Genomic DNA, 25,279 nt, shown 5'->3' with positions numbered 1-25,279 from the left:
GCCGCGCCGGGCTGTCTGAGGCCGGAGTCACACCTCCAGAAGGTCCCTGAGCTGCTGGGGATGCTCTGTCCCTCCCGCCAGGGAGCCGCGGCTCCAGCTCAGGCGGCGCAGCCTGCACCAGGGAGCTGGCAAACACCGCGCCAAAGCCAGCGTCAGGGCACTTCTGCCTTGAGCCGAGCGGGGTCTGCAGGGATACCCGGCATGCTGAACGGGTACAGCTGGGAGCCCTCAGGGGCGAAAGGAAGCACTGGCTCCTTCCCAACCCCGCCAGGCCCTGGGGAGCTCTGATGGTGCCTTCTGCACCGGCACCCTTGGCCGCACGAGCGCCTCTTCGGGGGGAACCCGGCAGCCCGCGCAGCGGAGCAGCACAGGAAAACGGGCAGGGCAGGAAGGGCTGCAAACCCGCGCTCAGGGATCTGAGTGAGGACTGGTCAAAATTAAACCTTTCCTTCTTTTTGCCAGATGAGCCTTAACCCGATCACTTCTCTGATTTGGTTCCCATGTGGCTGCCTAAACCACAAGAAAAAAGGCAAGAGAAGGAGCAGGAATGAGGAAGAGGATAGAGGCTGCTGCTTTCAACTGATGCCAGATGAAAGAGGTTGTGAAACAGCAGCATCAGTTGAGTTTATTTGATGCAATTGCGACACAAGTGAAATAATAATGTTGATAACGCACCAGTTAGGGCAGCATCAAGGATTAACACTTACCTGTTCTGCTGCACCGAGTGGCTTCTGCTGTTGCGGGTCTACACCGCGGGATTCGGCTCGCAGGCTGGAAACTTTCCAAGGCCGAGTGATTTATCTGTAAAGGAGATTGCACATTCATAGACCTGCATAAATAATGCAAAAGTAATTAATAATAACCTGGCCTCTGCTCTTAACAATGTCAGGAGAAGAAATTGCTTCACTGGAGTGTCTCTTATGCCTTTTGCAAAAGATCTTTGTTTGTTAACTGTCTCAAAGAGAAAGGAAGGTCATAGTTTTGAAACACGGAATGGATGTCGCTAGGTCCTGAGATGTTATTGCCAGCCGGGCAATCTTTACGATTGATTTAAAGAACCCTCTGCTGGAGTCACATTAAAACAACATTGATTCAGCTTTGATTTTTTTTTTTGTTTTAATTTCTTAGCTCTGCAGTCAAAAGTTTGAAACCATGAATGCAAAGGGCTAAGAAACCCAGGAAGGAAAGAGATAAGCTTCAAGAATTATTACCTTTAGAAATCTTGTCCTTTCAACTTTACTTTTGAGGTTTGACACAGGATTTCCAGCTCAGGGGCTGGCAATTCTGTTACACTCACCTCACAACTGCTGGGAAACCTGTTTCATTTTCTTTCCACTGTTTTACCTACATCCTTGCTATCCACTTTTCATATAAATTATCCGTAGGGACATAAACAAATGACAGAATTTTCCAGATATGATGGCTAGTCCGGACATATGAAAGGTATCAGGTCCTGATTAGCTGGAAGTCGTATTTCAGTGAATAATCTGTCACCGTGTTCACAGCCGTCAGGGTCTCGAGGTCCCCTGCCTATGTTTTTCTGTATTAGCTCACACAGTGGCTGCACACATAATCAGGGCCAGTTTTGACCAGTGATCATAGAGGAGATACGGGTAAAAGTCGTTCCTCAGTAAGGAGAAGCACAGTCATTACATGGTCAAATAAATCAGTTGACAAAAAAAGATTTTTAATCGAAAGAGCAAATGATCTCCTCAGCTGTTTCCATAAAACCCCGTGATTCGGTTCCACTTAGCGAGACATTCTCACTGCTGCTTTCAGAAGAAAAACAAGCAGTTCACATGTATCTGACAAAGTGGCTCGAATAACTTCAACTCTCTAGTAATGGCTGCTATCAAAATACCTAAAATGGAAGGATTAATTTTTCTGTGCCTTCACATTCCAGCTCAGAACGTGGTTTCAATTAGGACTGCGCTTTCACTTTTTATTCCTTCACTTTCTATGAACATTCAGTCACTTGAGTCCCAATTCATGAGCTCGTTTAAGCACATGGTTTTTGATAAACGTGTTTCAATGTAAAACTGAATCAGGTTGTTCTGAAATGGCACACTTAGTCTCACTGTCACAAATATTTAACAAAAGGCAAAGATTTATCTCAAACGCTGAAGTATTCACCAAAAGCAACATTCAATTGTGCATCGGGTTATAAAATTCACAATCTGCAATCGATGTTGCATTGATTTAGATAGGCCTTCCAGAAGAGACCAGCTGTCTCAGTTCCCTAAAATGCTTAAGCATATGTTTAGTTTTAAGAATATGAATAATTCCATTGATATCAATGGCACTTGCTCATACTTAAGAATATATTTTGCTGGGCTGGAGCCAGAAACAGTGCCATGTAATGCCAAGAAAGTGCAAACTGCAATATTTCTCTAAGTGCTTTCTGGGACCAATTTAAAAATTAATCAATGAAGAACTGTAATGTGAAAATGCAAAAATTAATATATGTGAGATTTTGCTGTTTACTATCCTAATATTGCCAAGTATTAACATCCACGAGAGCACTGCCAAGTGAAATCAAAACCAAATCTGTGAAAGAGAGCAAAAATGGCAACAAGTTGAACTCGTTATTCGTCATGAATCATCCTATCAGACTTAAAGATTTACTCACGTAATATTGAATAGCATTTACCATCCTTACAGAAGGACACACACACATTAAAAACAGGGTCTGACCCCATTTGTACTGTTCCCAGTGTGTACTCAGGCCAGAGAGCCAGTCCAGTTCATAGAATCATAGAATCATGGAATGGGTTGGGATGGAAGGGACCTCAAAGATCATTTGGTTCCAACCCCCCTGCCATGGACAGGGACACCTTCCACTATATCAGGTTGCCCAAAGCCTCATCCAACCTGGAAAGGTTGTTCAAAAGTGGATGTCAGTTCAAAGTGGATGCTCAAAAGAGAGAACAGGACCCGACCTGTAACGCTCCGTACAGCAGAGAAGTGCCTTGAACAAGGATGACTTTCAATGATCAAGATATCATCGAGCACAAGGTCACTAAAAACATGATTTTGCTCTCCTGCTTACTGTACCTCACCTTCCCCAAAACTCCTGTTATGAGAAACGGATGAAAATTTCCAGGCACCAAAGGCTTTAGCTCTTTGTATCTGCTCTCGTAACTTTGCCCATCACGAGCCCAACAGTTCTGATGTTGCCAGTGACCCGCACGGGCCTGGGCCACACCTCTTGTTCCCCCATGATGGCATCATCACACGAACAGCTGTATATCCTTATGCAAATGATTGCTGTTTTCAAGCTGTTCCGGAGCGACCTTACCCACTGCCCATACGGAACAGTAACGTGTTTTGCACATATATCAGATGTTCCATGACACATTTCACGCATCTATTTAAAATAGATTTCATTGCATCTAAAAATGCACGGGCAGTGGAAGAAAACGGCCTGCACCTGCAATGTTTACATAATGCATTTCAAAATGGCATGAAATGTGTCCAGATTGATTGTATTCTCCATCTAACTAAAATATTGATGGCATAGAGAATGTGTGCGGAATGGATTCCTCACGAGCATGTGGTACATGCCTTATCCTGATGCCTGAATAACAAAGGGAAAGAATTTCTTCCAGCTCTGCCTCCACAGTGTCGCTACAGAGACAAGTCTCAATTCTCTCTGTGTTGGTCAAAACGGTATTTTTCACCCACATATGTCACTTTATATTCCAACCTGACTCCCTTGAAACTTCCCTGTCTGGGCTTTTATGCAACAAAATCAAGTGTCGAGGCGTTTGGGACGTGCCACACTGCTGAGATATGACTTTGCTGCCATCAGGTGCACTGTTGTCTCACGGGTAGCGATATCAGTGATAACGATTAAGTTTCAGTGAGACAAATTTCAGCACAGTAGGGCCAGTCAAATTCCCTGAGTTTGCATAGCCCCTGCTGCAGCGTGGGGGATTATCTGAGCTGCTATCGTACCTAAGATAGGGAAATTAGAGATGGTTTGCATAGATTTACGTATGTGGCAACCTCCAGTTGCTGTGTAGACAGGTGAAAGCTCATTTCATACCATTCCAGCAAAAACACAGCGTAGTTTTGCTGGAATCTGACACGAGAGCAGCTGACCCAGAATCCACAAAAATCAGAAATTCATACTGGTCTGAACGTTACAGGCTCTGGAACGCTGCTCCACCAGCTCTGGGATGTCTCACAACCTGCTCTGAGTATAGAGAGGACGAAGCCACCAGGCTGGGTGTCTGCTGGTGTTGGAAATGGCCAGTTGCTCTGAAAACCACTAAGCTGAATTACTGGGGTTGGAAACAGCAGAAACACCAGTCCCGAGAGGACAGGGCACCGCACAAGGTAAGCCAGAGCTCAGGATGCTCAGAAATGTGGCAAGCATGCGTGTGCAGCGCTGAACTGCGACATCAGAGCCCTGGGAAACTCCAACACCGGGAATGCCTTGCGAGAGATTATGTCCCAGGCGGTGTGTTTGCCTCGGGTGGTAATTCCTATGCCCTTTTTGGGCTCTTCAATCCAGAAAACAATTTGGAACAGGCTTTTTGGTGCTGTTGGGACTCTCCTACCGACCTCCTCCTGTCACGTCCTATTTTTCAAGCTGTTTTTTCCCCCATACGGTATTTTTCAGTGGCCTGAAGGTTATCCCATCTAGGGTGACAGTCACCAGTCAGAGGTGGCCTCTCTCCGAGCGTGCAGACAAGCACCTCTCAATGACTTTGGCATCAACCAAAAGAAACCCCATGCAAAGCAGACACAAATTTCGGCAGTGAATCTCATTCCCTCCTATTGTATCCTGATTGTGTTTGCTCCAACGGGCACATAAGGTGCCTGGGCCCGAGTTCTCCAGCCGGCACTTCTGCCAGGAGCTCCTATTCAGTGTTGGACAAATCCCGCCTGTGAAACGCTCTTGGTGGCAGGTCCGGCCGGCTGGCGGGTTTGGCACGGCACACACCGTTACATCACTTGGCCAAACCTGACCTCTGTCTGGAGAGTAGGAGAGAAAGGTACCGTCACCCGCTGGCTGCTCCATAGCCGGGCGAAACGAAGGGATAGGTGCCAGTTCAGCCTGCAGTGGACCAGTAGCTACATTAGAATGCCAACCTCACCTTTGGTGTTAATGAGGCTCCTTCATTAGCAGCCTGGAGCAGAGGGGTCAGGGCCTGAATAGAGGCAGACTCCTTTCTCACCCAGAAAGCTGCTCCTTCTCATTCAGAATTGAAGCACGTTGGCGGGGCAGTTTGAGGAGCTTGTGTTGCCCGTGTTGCATCTGCAAGGGACATGACGTGTTTGTGACTATTCAGCTGCCTCTTTTCACCAGCACTAAATACACAGAGAGAATAAAATAAATTGTCATTGTGTTCCTGCTTACTAAGAAAATTTTCCCTCTTCCTTCTGGTTTGGAGGGTTATTGTACGTTAAAAGCCTTTTGCATTTTTCAGTAGCTGTAGTATGCTATAATTTAGATTTTCCTCAGGCACAAAAGAACTTGGTTAAGCTAAACTGTATTACAGTGTGATTTTTTTTTTCTACTAAGTCCTTCACTAATAAAGGAACTAAAGAATTTCCAAGCTGTCTGTAATTTTTCCCAGATGCAGCTAGTAGTTGCTAGGAGTATCTTTTTGGCAATAAGAGTTTCTGGCTATTAACAATCTGGACTTTCGCTATACTACTCCGGTGTTAAATATGTGCTGTGAATACTGCAGTGTGGAGTGTGAATTGGAGAAGGAGGGGAAGGCAGAGAACAGGCAAAGCAAAATCATTTTTTAGAAGAACAAATTTTGCTAGGATTAACTGCTGATTTGAACGCACACAGTTCCCTACAGGGATTCCAACACTTATTAGAAAACCAGGAGCCCTGCTACACCAGAACGAGCATCACCGCAGAAATCCCTCACTCCTCCTCACTCAGCTTCTCTCTGCCACTACCTGTTCTGTTTTCTCCCTGGCAGCCACCACACACGTGCCCTGCAGTGAGCTCGTGCCGTGAGCTACAGACAACACAGGCCATGGCCAGCCGTCCACAAACCAAAGCAACGTCCGGCTCCCCTCGGTGCCGCCAGAGAAACCGAATCCTCTTTTGACTTCAGGTTTGGGATGTTTTCTGAGGCTGTAAGAAAGAACATGACACCGTTGTTGGCAAAGCCATGGTAAGTACCAGCAGAAATATGTCAGCCCCTTATTACCTAAAATGTCATCGGTTCTTAGTTTCACAGGATGATTTTACACCTCTGATTTTACACCTCAGAGCTATTTTTGGGCCAAACTGTGTCTGCTCTCGTGAGACCTCACCTGGAATACTGCATTCAGCTCTGGAGTCCCCAACACAAGAAGGACATGGAGCTGCTGGAGCAGGTCCAGAGGAGGCCACGAAGATGATCAGAGGGCTGGAGCACCTCTGCTATGGAGACAGGCTGAGAGATTTGGGGCTGTTCAGCCTGGAGAAGAGAAGGCTCCAGGGTGATCTTATAGCAGCCTTCCAGTACCTATAGGGGGCCTACAAGAAAGCTGGAGAGGGACTTTTTACAAGGACATGTACTGATAGGACAAGGGGCAATGGCTTTAAACTGAAAGAGGGGAGATTTAGATTAAATATAAGGAAGAAATTTTTTCACTCTGAGGGTGGTGAGGCACTGGAACAGGTTGCCCAGAGAAGCTGTGGCCGCCCCATCCCTGGAAGTGTTCCAGGCCAGGTTGGATGAGGCTTTGGGCAACCTGGTGCAGTGGAAGGTGTCCCTGCCCATGGCAGGGGGGTTGGAACTGGATGATCTTTGAGGTGCCTTCCAACCCAAACCATTCTGTGATTCTATGACTGCAGGTATGTTCATCTTGGAAACTCCACAGAGTACTTGGCTCATTGGATGTGCTTCACAAAAATAGGCTACGAGCACTATAATCATTTTCCAGCTGGTAAGAGAAGGCAGTGAAACGACTTACGCACGTCCAGGAGAGAACTTTGGGCTCTTCCCACTCAGTCATGTTACACATGGATACAAAGTGGAGGCACGTATTTTCTCAGAGAAACCCTGCTCAAATGCAAGGTTCGTGTCTTAATTTTTAAGCCTGTGGCACTAATACAAGATCATCATTTTTCTACACTGCCTGAAATCTTTAAGTGCTGGAGACAGCCTTGCTTGTTGGCTGGCTGGTGCCCACGCCACTCAAAGCACAGACTGACCACAGAAGATGTGGTCTTCAGTTCCGGAGTGGAAACAGGGAAGACGCAACTAAATTAGTAATGAGAAAACAATAATGAATGACAAAACTCAGTGAAACAAACCTGTTTCTCCAGGGATGGGAAGGGCACACCGCAAGCAGACAGACACACGTATATAAATTGGCGATAGGGCCGTGCAGTGGATGTGCACCCCAACGAGTGATGCCAAGTCTACAGGAAAGTACTTCTGCTGCGAAATGAGAGATGCTGAGTAAGCAATTTGGGCGTCCTGGGTTGCATGGCAATTGTGATTGTCTGAGGGGGCTGCCAGGGTGGGGGGCTGCCTGTGTTCGGGGGAACAGTGTTGTGTTCCTGCAGAGAAGGGGAGCCAGGAGGAGGGAGGAGAGGTGCCTCGAGGAGCAGTGCTGACGGACGTTGCCCGCTCCCCAGACAGAGCCTCAGAAAAGCTGGGGTGGGCACTGTGGGAGCACAGGGCCTGCCGGTCAGTCCTCTCCCAGGAGGAGCTGTGGACACCGGAGCGTGGGCTGCGCTGCCCCGGCTCGCACACGACATGGCTTTCCCCACCAAAGCACTGGGACACTGGGACTCATCTCTTCTCAAACACCCCGGCCGTTGCCTCCTTCACTCGAGCTCCCCACGAACAGCAGGGTTTGGCCTGTAAAGCAGCTGTGGTGTGTACAGGCAGGAAAGAGAAGGGATGTGTTGTACCTTCCCAGGACTGTAGATTAGCTTGTGATGGGAGAAACACCCAGAAATCTTTCCTGTCCCTGGGTTTACCTGGCCAAGACAGGGACAAGTGCAGCACAAATTCTTTTTTCCACCTTATTGTCCACTGTCCCCAACTCTCATGGGACAGATCCACTCCTCAGATAGTCCCCTACAATGGGCCAAGCCTGATTAAACACACACCTTTCAGTGCAAGACAAGGCTCTTTGAAGCAAGGCTCTGGGAAGAAAAACAAAAAGCCCAATCAAAAATTAGGGAGAGTTGTAATGCTTCATTTGCATATTTGAATATGCAAATAAGATCTGTTTCTTATCCATTGGCACTAGCCCTACTGTAGATGGCAGCAACACGGCAGATCTCTGCCAGCACACAGTGCCACAGAGAAAGATGCTAATTGGATTTGCAGACGCTGATTGCAGAACTCAGAAGCTGCTGGAATAGATGTAAAGACAGAGGAGCGCAGCCCACGGCTGCCTTGGGTGCGAAGGCACTCCGCTGACAGCTCGTTAGCTTGAGACGTCCCCGCACAATTAGAAGTTTGGAGAAGCCTGGATGGCTGCTGGCTCCACCTTCCCCAGCACTTCCCGGCACCTGAAACTCCCAACGCGCTCCCACAGAGCCCGGCCAATTTTCTACCCTTGGCTGTGATCTTTTTTTGAGGGGGAGGGAGCTTGAAAAGGGAAGCGGGGATAAGCTTGATCAGTCATTGAGCTGGAAGCTGTTCAGAACTGGGAGCTACCAGTGGAGCAAAGGCTGGTTATGGGAATTTCTCTCGAGTATTTTCGCAGTTGGATGTAAAGAGCTACCCTAGCACATTTTAATTTAATCCACTCACACTACTGGTCCCAGCGCAGCGTGCTGGGGTGCTGGCTTGGAGCAGGTGTCAATGTAACGATGGGCTTGCTCTGAACGGGGCACCCCAACCTCTTCAGTATAACTTCATGGCCATACAGTGGGCTGCCCACCGGAGCTGCTGTGGAAGCTGAGGTGCCTCACTCAGGGTTTCCCGTCCCTGACTTTGAAATGCTGAAGTTCTTGCTCGGATCCCACCCCAGGCCACAGAGCAACTGAAAGCTGGAGGAGAGACTTGTGTCCAAACCAGCAGAAATAAATATGGACGTGCTGAGGTGGGAGGGCAGTCTAGGTCCTGCACTGGAAGAGAATGAAAACAACCATTAACACTAGGCTGTGTGCAAATAAAGGCACAGAAAAATTGTCATCAATGGGAATTAAGATAAAAAGCAAATTATGATCATGTTTCAGAGGAAGTAATAGACAACTTTTCAGGAAAGGGAAAAGTTCAGGGTCTTGTGTATCTGAGCAACATCTGTTGCACAAGGACGAAATTCAACAGAGCAAGAGTAGAGACAAACTTGGGAAAAGACAGAGACGTTTCCAGAAAAGATTCAGGCCTGGGATTGTGATGAGGCTGTGAGTGAATAGCCAGGACTGGGAGTTAGAAAATAAAAGATTTAGACCTAAGAGTCATGTGCATGGGAATAATGTCCACAATTAAAGATCTCAATGAGAACCCTGAGAGAAAGAGGCCCTGTCTCAATGGAGAAGAAAAGAGACTGTCCGAGGAGATGTCTCTTGGGTCTGCGTCAGACAGAAACATGGAAAATTAAAACTGGAGCACTAAAAAGAATCCAAATCAGGCTCTTTTTTTGTTGTTGTTGTTGTTAACTGAAGCGATTAAGCATTTTGCTTCACTAATATCCTCTATCAGGTTGATGAGGTAAACTGGCTCTTTAGAAAGATTTGGGAACCGACTAATCCTTGCCTGTGGCTATCGGTCAGCAACACACCCAACGTCATTGGCTAACACGCATTTCTCTGCTGCCTCACACGGATCAACAAACGACTTCCAACAAGAAAGTTGCACGAAGAAAGAATTCCGCCCTGCACCTAGAAGAAAACTTGTTCCAAAAGAGTCACAAATTGCGGTTGTAACGACGGCACTGCGGTAATTTAAGGCTCACGGAACGGAGCGCAGTGACTCGCCATTTAGAGCTCTGGGGAAAGGCGAACGACCCCGCTTTTCCGATGGAAATGTCGTGCTGGGAGCCGGCGGCGGTGCGGAGAACCCCGCGTTACCCCGGGGTAACGCTGCCCGGCCGCAGCCACAGCGCCTTCCCCAGCCGAGACAGCGGCCGCTGGGCCACCACCAGCCGAGCCCCGGCGGGTAATGCTGCCGCACCGAAGGAATCCCCGGGTGCCATTTGCATTGCAGGTGCCCCTCACTACACACCCCAACACCAGGCATGGTTTCTGCGGCCGCGAACGCGCCTCGGCCCCGGGGAAGGAGCCACCGCGGCCCGGGCTGAGAGCGGCGGCGGCCGGAGGGGCTGGGGGGGAGCGGGAGGGAATGCGGGAACGTGAGAGAAACTGTGGGAGAATGAAGGGAACGCGAGGGACAAAGAGGAGAAAGGAGAGAAAGTGAGGGAGGCCGAGGGGGAATGAGGGGAAACCGAGGGGAAAAAGAGGGAAACCAAGTGAAACCGAGAGGGAAATGGGGGAAGGACGGGGGAAGGACGGGGGAAGGACGGGGGAAGGATGGGGAAACAGGAGAAAATGAGGGAGAGCGAGGGGAAATGAGAGAAAACGTGGGAAAACCAAGGGGAAAATGAGAAAAACATAAAGAAAATTAGGGAGAGTGATGGAGAGCAAGGGAGAATGAAGGAGAGTGAGGGTAAACAAGGGAGAACAGGAGAAAATTAGAGAAATTGAGTGTGAGGGAAAAAGAGGGAACACAAGGAAGGAGGGCATCGACGGAAAATGAAGGACAGCGAGAGGAAAAATGAGACCGGGGGAAACCGAGGGGGGGAGAGATGGAGGGAAAAGGAGAAGGAAGCAGCGAGGCTGAGGGAGCGCACGGAGAGCCGAGGGGGCGCCGCGCCCCCCGCTTCCTCCCAGCCAAAGCTGCTCCAGGCGGCCGTGCCCGCGAGCGCCGGGAGCTGCGGTCTCCCTTGATCCCGACTCGTTCGTGCAGGAAACTGTAACAACCGGGTGCGCCTCGCCGCCGCCAGCGGCGCGGAATCCTGGGCCGAGGGAGGGACAGGGGCGGGCCGGCGCGGCCGCGACGCGCGGCCAGGCCCAAGCGCTTGACCCCGGCACCGGCTGGCGGCTGCGGCGCGCCGCCCTGGGCCGCCGGGAGCGGGACGCGGGCCCCAGCGCGGCCACGCCGCGCCCGCCGCGGGGGAAGCGGGGCGGGGGGCGGCAGAGGCGGCGAGGCCCCGCTCCCGCCCCGCCTCCTACTCCCCGCTTGACCCAGCGCAGGCCCCGCCCCCAGCCCCGCCCCCTCAGCAGCTCGCCCGCCGCCGATTGGGGCTGGCTGCTGCCCATCAGGCGGAGGCGGGGGAGGCCGGCGGCGCCCGGGCGGAAGCCCCGCCTCCAGGCGTGAGGCGGCGCCGCTATTGGCGGCGGGCGGGTGCCTCTCTGCTGGCGTCGGTTTCCGGTTCCGCGGGGCGGGCGCCGGGGGGGTGGCGGGGCTGCTGCCTGTGAGTGACACACAATGAGGCGAGCGGCGGTGGCGGGGCCGTGAGGGGCCGCGACCGAGGAGGCGGCGGCGGCGGCCGAGGCGGCGGGGAGGGGGGTGGGGGGGCCGGAGAGCGGCTTCGCTCGGAGAGGGGGGGGAGGAGAGGGGGGGGAAGAGACCCCCTCCCGCCGACCGGCCAGCGAAACCGCCGCGGCGGGAGCGAGCGAGCGAGCGGGGCCCGCGGCGCTGCGCCCAGCCATGGACAATCAGGTGAGGAGAGCGGCGCCGCGCCGCCGCGGGGGTGGGGCCCCTCGGAGCCGCCCCTCCCCCCCGCGCGGGGGGCACGCGTGGGGAGGGGCCGCGGCCCCCCCTGCGCCGAGGGAGGGGGCTGCGCGTCGGGGGGGGGGCCGCCCCCCGTCCTGCAAGCGGGAGGGGGTTGATTTCCTCCGGCGGTGCTGGGGGGCATCGCCCCCCTTCGGGCAGGCACACCTCCTCCCCACGCCCCCTTTTTGGTTTTTGGGGGGGGGGGGGGGCGCCTTGCTCAGCCCGCGCCCCTTCATGGGCGGCCGCGCCGCAGCCTCGCCCGCGGCGGGGGGTGGCAGCAGCGTTTCCCGCAAATTCCTGCCCGGGCTTATTTACGGGGGAGGGGGGGGTAGTGCCGGCGTTGGCACCCCCATCAGGCGCGGTGCAAAGGGTTAATGCCACCGGGAGAGTTATTACCGCTGCGGGGAGGCGGGGGGAGCCGCGTCGGGCGGGGAGGGGGGTGGAAGTTTACCTGGGGTGGTGGGGCCGCCCGGCTCCCGGCTTTTGTGTGCGAGGGCGGGGGGCTGCGAGCGGGCCCCCCAGGCCGAGGTGAGCCCCGCTGCCCGCATGATCCGCCGGAGGAAGGAGGCGAAGGGAAGCGGGGTCTGGCTCGCAGGCCATTAGCACATCAAACAAAAAGCCGGAGCCGCCTTCAGAGTGTTTGCTGAGAAGTGGGAAAGCGGAGCCCTTTGTGTTATTACAAATTGTTTGAATAGCATCCCGAGTCCCCTTTGTTGAGAGACACGCTTGGGAAAAAACCCCTCCGTTTTCAGGGGAGCAACTCGGGGTGTTTGTTGTGTTGGGAGATGTTGTTTTCAAACGCCTTTCGACTTCTGGCTGGATTCATAAGGACTGTTAATGGGGCCGATGTGTGAGGAGTACAGCAAGTACAACTTTCACTCTCAGTTAAACAGTTTTATGTTTAATTTTGTTCTCTTCCACACAGTCCCATCTGTTTCTCAGCTAAAATCTCTCAGCCGCTTCAACTAGAGAGGAAAATTCTGTAGACTGCCAGTCATCTGCACACCTCTCTGGAGAGGGGTGGTAACTGGCAACAGTAGCACGATTTAAAGGGTGATTATGGGATCGATAAGGTGAAGCTGCAGAACGGAGTGGAGCAGTTGATGCGAGCGCTGTGGGAAGCACCCAGAGAAAGCAGACCTGCTTTCCTCTGTGAGCAGGTGGTCTCCACGTAATCCTCTTCCGCTGTAGGAGAAGTTGCTGTGCTTGGAGTGAAGCACACCTTGCCTTTTTCGCTTCTTCCTCACACAACATGAAAGAGCAGACGGCCACGTATGTTCGTTTTTAGCACAGCAGCGAGGCGGAGCCGGTGTAGATAAGCCCTAAAGTGCAGAATGGGAAAAGATGCCCTGCCCAGGGAACTTGCGGAGAAAGGTAACCTAGAGAGGTGTTGTAGCAGAACAGGTGAAGCAATTAATTAGATGAGTTTGTCCCCGAGTCGTAGGATTAATGTGTTGGATGGAAGCTGAAGGTATTATTATGCTATAAAGAGTGTGTTAAGGTTTATAGTTGAAATTAGAACTGGACTGCGATTCGGGAGGTCAGCCTTTGATGCCTGGTACTCTGGAAGACCTCCCGTGTGATCTTTTTACAAAGAAAAGAACACTGAGATTGAGCGACCTGGGGCTTTTTCAGAAAGTGTTAAGCATGCTCTGAAAACCACACTCTGATAAAACGTCAGGTAGGATATGCAAAGTATTTTTGGAGCATTAATTGTGATCGTACTCTTTGTTGCAGTTCCTCAGTGGTCCTAAACATTCATCTAGAGCTGGGGAAGCTTTCTCTTTACGTGTTCATTGTCTGACATCATGCTCTCAGTTTGTGTGTCCACCTGTGCTATAGGTAGTGACAAATATTGTTGCCTCTCCCAGTGGCAACTGGGAACTGCCAGAAAGAACAAGGTGTTTCTTTTCATGTCTTAGGTGAAGAAAGAACTAAAAGCTGCCCCGTTTTTAGAAGTTTCCAGTTGCTGAAGCTGGGTTTTGTTGGGTTTAGTTTGACAGAGCTGTGCTGCTGATCTAGTTTGTATCATGGATATGCACAAAATCAGTAAATAGCCGGATGCCTTAGGTGTTATTCCCTGTCTCTACAGTTCTTGCTGTAAGATTTGCCTGCTTTAACTTGTGTCTGAATCACGTTTGCCTTTCCTGTGTCACATTTGTTTAATTCGTTTGCTTTCTTCTGACTGTGCAGTCTGCAACAATATGTGGATCTGTACAATTAATTTAATCTGGTGTTTAAGACCAGATTTTTTGCTTCAAGTGAGACACTGAATACACCTTCTCTTTTATATCCTTTGGTTAGAGTAGGATTCAAGAGTGCAAATCAGAATTGGGTCATTTTAGTGTTGGATATTATGCTGCATGTTAGACTTGGTCTTTGACAGTGTGTTAATAAAATATATTTAAAAGAACCCAAGGAGCATCATAGCTGTGTTCGAATGGATGACATATTCCAGAGAGTATAATAAACCACCAATTCATGATCTGATTTTTCCTGGTTTAAGATGAGTTTTCTGTCAGTGCTGTGAATTTGGTAAGCTGTGAACATCAAGCTCTGTCTCTCACGCTTTCTAGAAATAAAGATTCCACAATTAGGACTTTGCTGACGATTTAGGTGATAAGTGAGGCAGATAAACCTGTCCCTCTTCCAAAACTGTTTTCTCTGCAACGCTAATATTAGGAAGAAAATAGGTGTGGAATGGTGCTAGGAGCTATTTTTGTGATACGATTTCTGTTGAGAACACTACAGTTTTCAGTCTGAGACTAATCTTTCTGTGAAGGCCGTGGTCTTCCTCCCCTGCGGTGAGGCAGCGTCTTCTGTCGGTGGGGCTCAGCGTTATGCGTAACACGTGAGCTATTCCATTTTGCTTATGGTCTTACCTCTGTCCTAAACCAGTGCACGGTCCAAGTAAAACTGGAGCTGGGGCACCGAGCCCAACTGCGGAAGAAGCCCACAACCGAAGGGTTTACTCATGACTGGATGGTGTTTGTCCGTGGCCCGGAGCAGTGTGACATCCAGCATTTTGTGGAAAAGGTGGTCTTTCGGCTACATGAGAGCTTCCCAAAGCCCAAGCGAGGTGAGTGTGGTTTTGAAGGTGTGGTATGAGGTCTTCTCTGTGGGAAAGAGCATTGTGCGAGTCAAGGATGTCTTGGACTGTGGCTTTTCTGTAAGATATCTCCTTAAAGAGGAACAAAACGTGCACTTCAGCTTTAACCTTTACCATCTTTGTTGGAGGAAGGTCAGGGAGAGTGGGACCTTTCTTCTGATGAAAGGGCTGGCGGTGAGATGCTTTCTTCTCTTATTTAAGCACTGGCACATACAGATTCTCAAGACAGTGACAGCAGGAGACAATTCATGTTACAAAATGGGAAAGATGGGTCTGATTTGTTAATATTTGCCAACACCAGCTGAAAGCATGTGATTGGTGAGAGATGCTGAAATACTGGGCTCGTAGACATACTGGAGTGTGTAGAATTTTGCATTGGCCGTTAAGGATTCTTGCAGTTTCTAGTCTCATGTGCCGATTCAGGCAACATTTAAGCCAGCAGAAATCACTGATGCCAAAGGGATGGTGATCTTGCCACTGACTGTGTGCATGTGTGCAAGCACTGTGCAGTCAGCAAGCCTGGGAAGAGTACGGATTGTAGTGTTATTTTCTGCTGGATCTGTTCCTTGCTCTTCCTGACTGTGCAGCAACGTGAACCTCGCTCTTGGCACAGGGCAGCAGGAACGCATGGCTGAGGTGGAGGAGCCAGAATCGCCCTTTTCGGCAGCAGCGCAGACTTAGATCTGCCTAAGACCGTGTAACCGCATCCGCGGTGTTATTTCGATGTGGTGCTACAAGGAATGCTGAGAGTATTGCTGTGAGCTACTTCGTAATGGGCACTCTTGGAAATGCTTCTTTAGAAGGCTGCTGGTCACACGGGATGCCTTAGGACTACCTGCTCCATTGATTATTTGTGAGAGTCCAGAGTGGAAAGGAACTCAAAGGTGTTCTGCTCGTAAGGATGTAGTCTGTGTGTTAATAATATCTTTCAAACTGATGTAGTAAAACATCAATCCAATGCTTATCATCCGTCCATCTGATGGATGATGAGCAAGTGCAGCACTGAGCTGGAAGCTAATTCATAGAATCACAGGTACAATCTGCTGTGCCACCATTCTTGTCATCTGATGTAATTTATTACCAAGAACTGTGTTGGGATGGTACATGGGCTTTGCTGGGTCAGTTGCCATATCATCTGCATTGAAAGAACCTTCACAGAGAGAATTTTTCTGATCTCTGGGTTTTGCACGCTTTCTGAAGCTTGCTCGTAACGCCAGGGTGCTTTTGCCCAGAGTGTGGCTGGTTATACCTAAATGCTGTGGCACATCACACTGTTCCTAGGTTTGTTTGAAGGGTTTCTTCAGGTGATTTGCTCTTCCTTGGAGCAAAACCTCCTGCTGAAGGTGGACTTGTGCTGCTAGCAGATTGCTTATGTAGTAATTTTGATTTGCTAGAATAGAGCGGTGAAGGAACAAAGGCTGCTTGGCAGATAGTCCTAAGATTCCTGCTGCCATATTGGCACTGTTCTTTGGATTTAGGCTTTTTTCCCTAAATGATGGGGTTCTTACATGAAAGTCAAGTTAAAGCAAGTCTAGAGATTGTTGTTATTTTTAGATACACTATTTTTTCACTGTTCAATTTTGAGTACTGCTTTCTAGCACCTTAATGATGATAGAAGTGCTTAGAGCTGGGGATAATACATCTACATTAAAAGAAAGGAATTCCTGTGCTTTTCAAGTTTGAGGTACTATTTCCTAATCATATTAATTACTTGGAATTCTTTAGAGTAAGTAAAAAGATTTGCACGGAATTCCTCCAGTTACTTAATTGACTTTATTTACATATATTGTAGTGCATAAATTATATGCAAGTGCATCCAGTTCCTGAGAGGGAGAACATCTTTGTTCGTCTCGTGTTTCTTCTGACAGCCATTATATATAGCTATGTCATGGCCAAATAAATCATGGAATGGTTTGAGTTGGAAGGGACCTCAAAGACCATCCAGTTCCAACCCCCCTGCCATGGGCAGGGACACCCTCCACTACACCAGGTTGCCCAAAGCCTCATCCAAGCTGGCCTGGAACACTGCCAGGGATGGGGCAGCCACAGCTTCTCTGGGCAACCTGGTCCAGTGCCTCGCCACCCTCAGAGGGAAGAATTTCTTCCTTATATCTGATCTAAATCTCCCCTCTTTCAGTTTAAAGCCATTGCCCCGTGTCCTGTCACTACACGCCCTTGTCCCTCTCCAGCTTTCTTGTAGCCCCTTTAGGTACTGGAAGGTGCTGGAAGGTCTCCCCGGAGCCTTCTCTTCTCCAGGCTGAACAGCCCCAACTCTCTCAGCCTGTCTCCATAGCAGAGGTGTTCCAGCCTTCGGAGCATCCTCGTGGCCTCCTCTGGACCTGCTCCAGCAGCTCCATGTCCTCTTGATGTTGGGGACCCCAGAGCTGAACGCAGCACTGCAGGGGGGTCTCACGAGAGCAGAGGGGCAGAATCCCCTCCCTCAACCCCTGTACACTGAAATGCAGTGGTACAGTAGATTTTAAGAAGGATACAACAGGTAATGTGCCAGCGGGAAGCACGTAGATTAATTTCTTGGAAGCGATGGAGTTCCGTAATGGATGTTTCCGCAGGAAGCAGCGCCGTGCCCTCAGCAGCAAACCGTTTGACCTCTCTCCGTTCCCCTGTGTGGAACAAGCAGCAGTGCTTACCTGCCCGGCAGGTTCGTCCCAGCTCTGGGTGAAGCAGCTCCTGGTGTGGCTCTTATGTAATCCTGAAGATCCAGCATTGCAGGAGAACGTTTCGAGGAAGAAAAAAAAAAAGTGCTCACACGGTGTAGTGTTTTGATTAATAAATATGGGCATCAAAGAAGATTTTGCCTTTCTGTGCTGTTCGAATTCCCACCGTTTGGGTCTTGGCCTTTTTTTGCAAGACAGCTTTAACTGGCAGTCTGCATTGTTGAGGAACAGCACAGAAACGTAATTGTATCCCACTGCAAAAGGGGGAAGAATGTCACAGAGACTCCGGCATGGAGTGTTTTATGTTTCCTTTCCATGGGAGGAGCTAAGAGGAGATTTTCGTGTTCCTATCTAAGCCCGTGACCACCATCTTACTTTGGTTTTTTCCACAAAGGTCAGTGTTTTAAATGTGTCCTGAGTTGTCAGAGGCTCGTTTCTCATCTTGCAACTCCTTTTTGGCTCAGATTAAGTTACGTTATATTCAAAGCTGACATCTGTCTGTTCTCTTTTCAGTGTGCAAGGAGCCCCCTTACAAAGTGGAGGAGTCTGGCTACGCAGGCTTCATTATGCCCATTGAAGTGCACTTCAAAAATAAGGTAGAATCTGATTTCTGCTCTTCTAATTGTTTTGAGCTGTGCCAGAGCCTGAAACGGCCTGACAGAAAGGCTCTCAATTATGTGACTGTTTTATGTGTGTGTTTTTTATTAGTCTAATAAATAGAATTTAACTGGGAGTTGGAAGCTCCTGCCAGACTTCAAAAGAAAGCTTTTGGCAGAAATGGAATTGTATAGAAAGGTAATGTCAGGACAGTGTGATGGTCCTAGAGATTCTGAACAGAGATTGTGCCTCTGTAACAAGCTTCTCTAGCATGCATAATGTTAAAGCAGTATATTTTACGCAAATAGGGAAGTAAATAAACATAAACAACTGACTTTATGGGCATTTGTAAATGCTGCGATGACTGGCAACATATTAAAAACCGATTTTTTTTTTAAATTTGCAATCTTATTAAATTAACTATACAAGTATAAAATTTGTATGGACCCCAAAAAAATCATTTATGTAGGACAGGTATTTACAGCCATGTTAAATATACTGTTGTTCTGATTCAGTACTCGTCCAAAAAGAAAACACTAAATATTGTAAATCTTAAGATGCGTTGCCAACAAGTATATGAAAGTTAAAATTTGGGATTTATTGCTCGCTTTAAGACTTACCACAGAGGTCACGTGCTACGTGACTTGAAGAAGGTTATGAAAACAGGGGTTTGGGCACTGGCGTTCGTGTTAACTCGGTTTCAGTTAAATTGTTTTGTTAAACATGAATACTGAACCTTTCTGGTTTTGATTACTACTTAAGTCAAAAAAAAATATCAAAATGTTCTACTTATTCCTGAGAGGGAACCTAGATAAACTAAAATTTGACTGTTAAGCTACATCACTATAATGCGTGCTCTCACCTTCCTCAGCCCTTCAAGCTCAAGCCATTACCCCAGGTTTCACGACAGCAGACCACGTATAACAACCTAATTCTATTTAGCTTCCCAGCATCCTTTCCATCATATCTCCCACAAATGTATCTGTCCATCGTTTCCTCCTCGCTCCAGTCTGGCACAGTGTACTCACCTGGCAGTGTCGTTTGTGAATAATTAATGTTTTAGTTTGTGTTTTGGCCCACTGCGTTGCTCTTACCCCGCTTTACAAGCCTGAGTAATAAACCAAATAATGAGACTGAACCACAAGACGACTCGTCTTCTAAACCCGGGAGCGTTTTGCCCACAGGCTTCTTTTGGGTGAGCGGGGCAAGCCGAAAGGATGTGAGGAGAGATGGCAGTTAGAGGGTAGGGGTGGGAGTTGGTGATAGAAGCAGCTCTTTTGGCAAACACTGCCTGCTACGACTCGAATGCAAAGAAAAAAACCAACTTCAGAAGCTTAAAAGTAGTTTGACTTCTGGTGGCTTTTCTGAGGTTTCGGATGGAAATCAGGAAACCCTTCATCTGCACTGTGCGTTGGTTTAATTCAGATTCAAAATCTACCTTTATGTTCCTGACCAAAAAATGTTCACTTCACCACACCGACTTCTTGTAACGGCAATCTCTAACGACTGCGGTGGGGGAACTATGTTTTGTTTCTCCTCTTACCTTCTACTTTTCCTTCCTTCCTTCCTTCCTTCACCTGGTCTTTTCTCACACTTGCCTTTCCTTGCTGGTCTCTGCTGGCTTTGTCTTTCACGAGTGTCAGATCCTTCTCTGTCATTTCTAGATCTCCTGTACTTTTTTGTAGGTGCACTTGTTTGCGTTGGCTGTTGTCCGCATTTGTGTTCTTTTTTTCTGTCCATCCCTTCTGTTTGTGTGACCCTCACGAAATATGGAACCGGCTGCTTTTCTGAGTGTAACTTGGTTTCCCACCCGTCGGGGTCATCACTTCTCATTGTTTCTATGAGCACGTGGCTGCATAGCTGCTCTTTCTAGCATTAGGGGTAGGATGGCTTTTGTAACTAAGGGAAATGGGTGGTCTCTGCTCTTAGTGGAAACAATGGAAGCAGCAGTTCGTTTAAGAGTAGGCGGTTTGTTTCTGGCATTTTGGTCTTCAGAAACATGAAAAGTTAATAGGAAAACACGTTTAGTTGCAGACTTGTTTTCAAAACTGTAAACCTTCAAAATACTTTGCCCTGTTTTTCGGAGGTGTGCACTCTGGAGAAGTTCTTTTCCACTTTTAAGCTGATGAACGAATTGGCTAGTTAAGGAGTTTGAGGCAGCACCCCCGTTACTAACTTGGGGCAAGCAGTGCTTGAGGGAGAACGTGACAGCGTCTGTCTTGCGGCACGTTGTTTGAGCAGAGAGGTGTTCCCGGGTTCAGCTGTGAACTTGAAATATGTGAGCTACACTGAAGTTGTTTGCAGTTTGCTTTTACGGCTTAAAAGTAATTTTTCCATCCTTATGCCAGCAAATGTTACATTCTCTGCACATCTGGACATTAGGCATGGTACTTTGGGTTGCTGAAAGCTTCGAAGCTGCCTGACGATGTGAAGAATTTGGCTCCTCTGACCACCGTTGCCTGATGATGATGCCATCTTAAGAGCTGTGCTTGTTTTCAGTAGTGGAGTTGAAGGAAATGTGAGAGGTACATACTTCTGCAAAGATGAAAGATAAGCAGTCTGGGATATAGCAGAAATTAAAAAGATTGGGAAAGAGGAGGAATGGCAGAGGCACAGTACAGCTTGTTTTATCCTGCGTTAAAGAATGGGACATTGAAGCCCCAAATGAGTAAGTCTTCACGACTTCAAGACCATGTGTTGCTCTGATCTCTGTGAACCTGTTGGCTCTGGTGGGGACCAGCTGGGTGTGTGGAGCATATATCGTTCTGAATTTGCCAGAACTGGTTACAGCCTTTTGGGGCTCATTCTTGAGTAACTCTTTTCAAGTAGATGAAAACTACTTGATCCCAGACTGATCCTGGGATTGGGTGGAAAACACTTTCGTAGGTGGCTGGGCCGGAGGGGTCGAGTGGGTCTTTCTGGCCAGACGCTCCCTCTGTTGCAGCATGGGTTTTTAATGGGTGCCCTCTCAGTTGAAACAAGGCTTGCAAAGGCTTTGGGATTTGTTTATCGAGGCGTGTTTAGCTTTGTGAAGGTGAGAAGAGAAAGGATTTAAGGAGTGAGTGAACTCATCTGTGGAGGCTGGTCTTTGCCATGGTTGGCTGAAATTTTTTTCCGCAGTTTTAAGCCTCCTTCCTTAGCAGTTTCCTTTCCCTGTTCTACTTTGTTACTGGGATGGTAAACAGTGGTTGCCAGAGCCAGTGTACTCTTTGCTTTGGCTGAAGAAACATGGGCCTGCTCACTGCTAAGGAACAGTTTTACTAAGAGTGGCTTAAGAATGTTTTTAATGAACTTCACTGGGGATTATTTTAGGCAACTTTGCATAAAACTGCCCATTCTGTTGTCGTTGTTTTCTGTTTGGAGTAGGAGAGCCAGTGCTCTTTGCCTCACTGAAGCTTTTGGTGCCTTTCTGCCAGACAGGGAAGTGTCAGCAGAGTTCTAGAGTTTCTAGAGTTGTAGTGGACCACAGGACTTGCAGCCTCATTTGCTACTTGTGGCCTCTGTGGCTGAACCTGAAAAACACACGGCAGTGTCTTGGCAGGTGGAATGATAGAATCATCGAATCACAGAATGGTTTGGGTTGGAAGGGGCCTCAAAGACCATCCAGTTCCAACCGCCCTGCCATGGGCAGGGACACCCTCCACTACACCAGGTTGCTCAAAGCCCCATCCAACCTGGCCTTGAACACTCCCAGGGATTGGGGCAGCCACAGCTTCTCTGGGCAACCTGGTCCAGTTCCTCACCACCCTCAGAGGGGAAAATTTCTTCCTTATATCTGATCTAAATCTCCCCTCTTTCAGTTTGAAGCCATTGCCCCATGTCCTGTCACTCCACACCCTTGTCCAAAGCCCCTCTCCAGCTTTCCTGTAGCCCCATTAGGCACTGGAAGGTGCTGGAAGGTCTCCCCGGAGCCTCCTCTTCTCCAGGCTGAACAGCCCCAACTCTCTCAGCCTGTCTCCATAGCAGAGATGTTCCAGCCCTTGGATCATCTTTGTGGCCCTCCTAAAAATGAAATGATAAAGCTTTTGAAAGCACCGTTGGCTGATGAGAGTGGATCATTTGGGACTGTAGGACTGAAAATGTTCGTGTGCTGGTTTTGGTTTTCAGTCCTTTGTGTTCCTTCCTGTCATGAGGGCTGGTTAGTGGCTTCTGGTGCTTCAGTCCATACAACCTGGGTACAATAATTCTACTGCTCTTCCCCTTCCCTCTCCCCCACTCAACAGTCTTGAGGCTTTTATCATGGCCTCATTGTCTCCAAATACATCTCTTACAGTGGCGTTTTGTAATCTGGGGGCTGTAATACACGTGTGACTGTGATATCTATCCCGTTGCGTCCTAATCAAATTAGATCAGTCCTCCCCCCCGAAAAGCTCAAAGTCTGGTGTACTTTCATGCTGTTCTGATATCAGGCAGGTGATGTTACTGCAACATGGATAAGATGTTGTATTAAAGTCTCTCTAAAGATACCACCTGCCAATTTCAGTGCTAGAGATAAAAGGCTTCCAGTATCTACGTAATGGATACACATAACTTGGGCTTTTTCTGTTAGTGGAAAGGAAGATCAGTGAAGAAAGCAGAGAAGTCTGCTTGATTTTTTTCAGTTAAGTTCAAAACAAAAGCATGCATGTTTTACCCCTTCTGCAGTATTCAGGGGTGTGATAAAATACATAGGAAAACATGGGAGAAGGGAAAAAATAGTCATGTTTCAGAGGAGGAACTCAGTAGAGACGTTGTACCTGGGTGCACATGTGGCACGGTGGGGGAAGCTGGGGATCAGTTACAACTACGTGTAAGGACTGTGCCATCAGGAAGGGATCGGCTTGCGGAATATTCGCAGGGAAGGTTGCCGAGAGCCTGCGTTTGGGTGAGATGTTTGATTGTCACTTAACAAACCGCCGTTCCTGGGGCAGGCTGTGTGCAGGCTGGAGGAAGGAAGGAGTGACTTAGCCTGTTAGTGTTTGTTCGGGGCTGCCGAAAGCTGTGGAAGGAGGAGTAGAACTTGTCGCTGTGTCTGCCTTTCAGCAGAAGCATTTGTTGTTGGTGATTTTTAGGTCTGTTCTGTATCATCTCACCAAACCTGCAGCGCTGTCTTTCGTGCTGCTGCTGAGTGGAGAATCTTCTTTTTTAACCTTTTTCTGTCATAATTGAAGACGTGTTATCAGTTTACCCATTCTTCTATCTGAGCAGACTCTTTCCATGGCCAAAACACCCGGCTGTGTGTTTCAGTGTGGCACAGTGATGGGCATCTCCGTGTGCTGAATAGATGGCAGTGCCTGGCGAGGGCACCTTGTCAAACATGGCAGCTTTGCATAGCCATGCCAGCATCTTATCTGGTGTTTTAATTTAAGAGCTCATAGATTATTAAGTGCTTGCTTTTGAGCAGTAAGTGTATTTTCCTTATTTTCAAACTGAGTAATAGGCTTCAGATGGGGGAGAGTTCCAAAATGCTGTTCTCTGTTATTTTACTTCACCCTGCAGAATCTCAGAAAAAAAGATGAAGGTTAGCAGAGTGTAACATACGGCTACGGGCTTTAAAAAATGAATATTGGGCCACTCACTTCGAAACGTCCTGTCTCGAAGCGGAGTGGAAGACTAGTCAAACGGGTTGTACGAGCCTGGAAAGGGGTTCCATTTGTACAGAACTGGTTACGGATAAATGGCTCTGTTGAGCTGGATCTATGGAAAAGGGAAGTAGTGTTAGATGTTGTAGTTATTGAATAACCAGGAGTCTCCTTCCTTGGTGTGCTAGATTTTTGTAGATAGTTTTGGTTTATGGCTTTCTAAAAGTGATTTATGAGCTTTATGCGCACGTCACCAGTGAAGTTCTTTTGATTTGTGTTTAAGTGGCAAAGGGCACACCCTGCCTGAAAAACAGGACAAGGAAATTTTAACAAAAGTCTTGAAAATTTCCTCCTTTTACGAAAAGTGCCAGAAGAACTTTAACCCGTTACTTCAGAACTCGGAAGAAAAATAAAGCGGTTCCAGTGTTCGTGGCAGTGCAGTGGCCATCAGTGCAGACAGGAAGCTGGAAACCAGTAAAAATAAAGCATCAGGTACTCAGCTGTGGAGGTGGAGTAGGGGGAACCACTGGGTGTAGGGGAATTTACGGCGGCTGCAAATAAAGCTTGGCCATAGCTTTGTGGCACACGCTTCTAGTTTACTTCTGGCATCTGAGATTTAAGGGGCAGATGTAAACTGAGGTTCTAAGGTGACTTGTTCAGAGATCCCATACCAGGTTAACCATTTCATGTCCAAATTGACCATGGAATTTTACTCTAACCGCCATATTTACCAGTTAGAAATGGATGTGATCCATCCTTTCTAAAGTCTTTCTTGGAAGTAAGGCCTGTTAGAAGAGCTTACGGTCTCAGAAAGCAACAACATATCCACAGAAAGTAAGTCTCCCCTTTACTAAGTAAGTAAAACTCTTTTCAGTTTTACTTTTTGGCATTGAGGGTTGAATATCAGAAGGTGGATTCATCTAAGACCAGGGCTTGGTTTGCACCCATAGTTGCTCCTCGGGCAGGAGTACGTAAGGTGGTGTTGCACTGTGAGAACAGTTTGCAGGATGGAAGAAGCACCTACTCTCCATTGCAACCCCAAGCAGCAAGACGTGTAGATTGCAACGTGTTGTTCAGAAAGGCTTTGAAGTGTGGCACTGTGGATTCAGGGTGACTTTCCATTTAAAGCTAGAGGATGTGGAGGTCCGTGTCAATTGAGAGTGATTTTCCTTGGTTTTCTTTTTTTTTTTTTTTTTCCTTACCCACCCCCCTTGATGGCTGTTTGAAAGGAAGAAAAGAACCTTTTAGGGAGGACCGGATGGGTTAAGCTGTGCAGTGTCCTGAGCTGTAATCATTAGCTGTCAGTGAAGGCAGTAAAGGAAAGAATGTTTATTTGCAGCTTTTTTCTTGGAGACTTTTGTACTCGTTCTTTTAGGAGTGCTGTAATCTTAACTGTTCACTTGTGTCCCCCCCCCAAGTGGCTTCTGATGGCCTGAGATACAAAAGGATATTTTAATGGGCATGGTACTGGGCTAGGGCTCGGTTCCCAGGGCAGTCATGATCTGGGAGTTGGAGAAAAATCAAGTTGAAAAACTGTCTTAATTTTACAAAAAGTGGAAGCTCATCAACAGAGGTACGATAAATACTTGGGAGATTCCCTGATGCTTTTGAGTCTATATGAAAAATGGGATGCCT

The 25,279-nt window shown here is 48.3% G+C and overlaps 1 protein-coding gene across 1 annotated transcript in view; it reads left to right on the top strand.

Annotated features, from left to right (window-relative positions):
• The first annotated feature begins 11,636 nt into the window (after window positions 1–11,636).
• The window catches only part of MLLT1 (MLLT1 super elongation complex subunit), a 30,261-nt gene continuing 16,618 nt past the window's right edge, over window positions 11,637–25,279 (top strand). Inside the window, exons 1-3 of the mRNA XM_086627491.1 lie at window positions 11,637–11,648; window positions 14,559–14,781; window positions 18,000–18,082. Coding sequence (XP_086483617.1) covers window positions 11,637–11,648; window positions 14,559–14,781; window positions 18,000–18,082 — 318 coding nt within the window. The remainder of the gene's footprint in view (window positions 11,649–14,558; window positions 14,782–17,999; window positions 18,083–25,279) is intronic.

This window comes from Tauraco erythrolophus, chromosome 28 (assembly GCF_009769465.1).
Source record: "Tauraco erythrolophus isolate bTauEry1 chromosome 28, bTauEry1.pri, whole genome shotgun sequence".
Classification (NCBI taxonomy): Eukaryota; Metazoa; Chordata; class Aves; order Musophagiformes; family Musophagidae; genus Tauraco; species Tauraco erythrolophus.
Note: the sequence above shows the minus strand (reverse complement) of the source record. Positions and strands in the feature narration are given on the sequence as shown.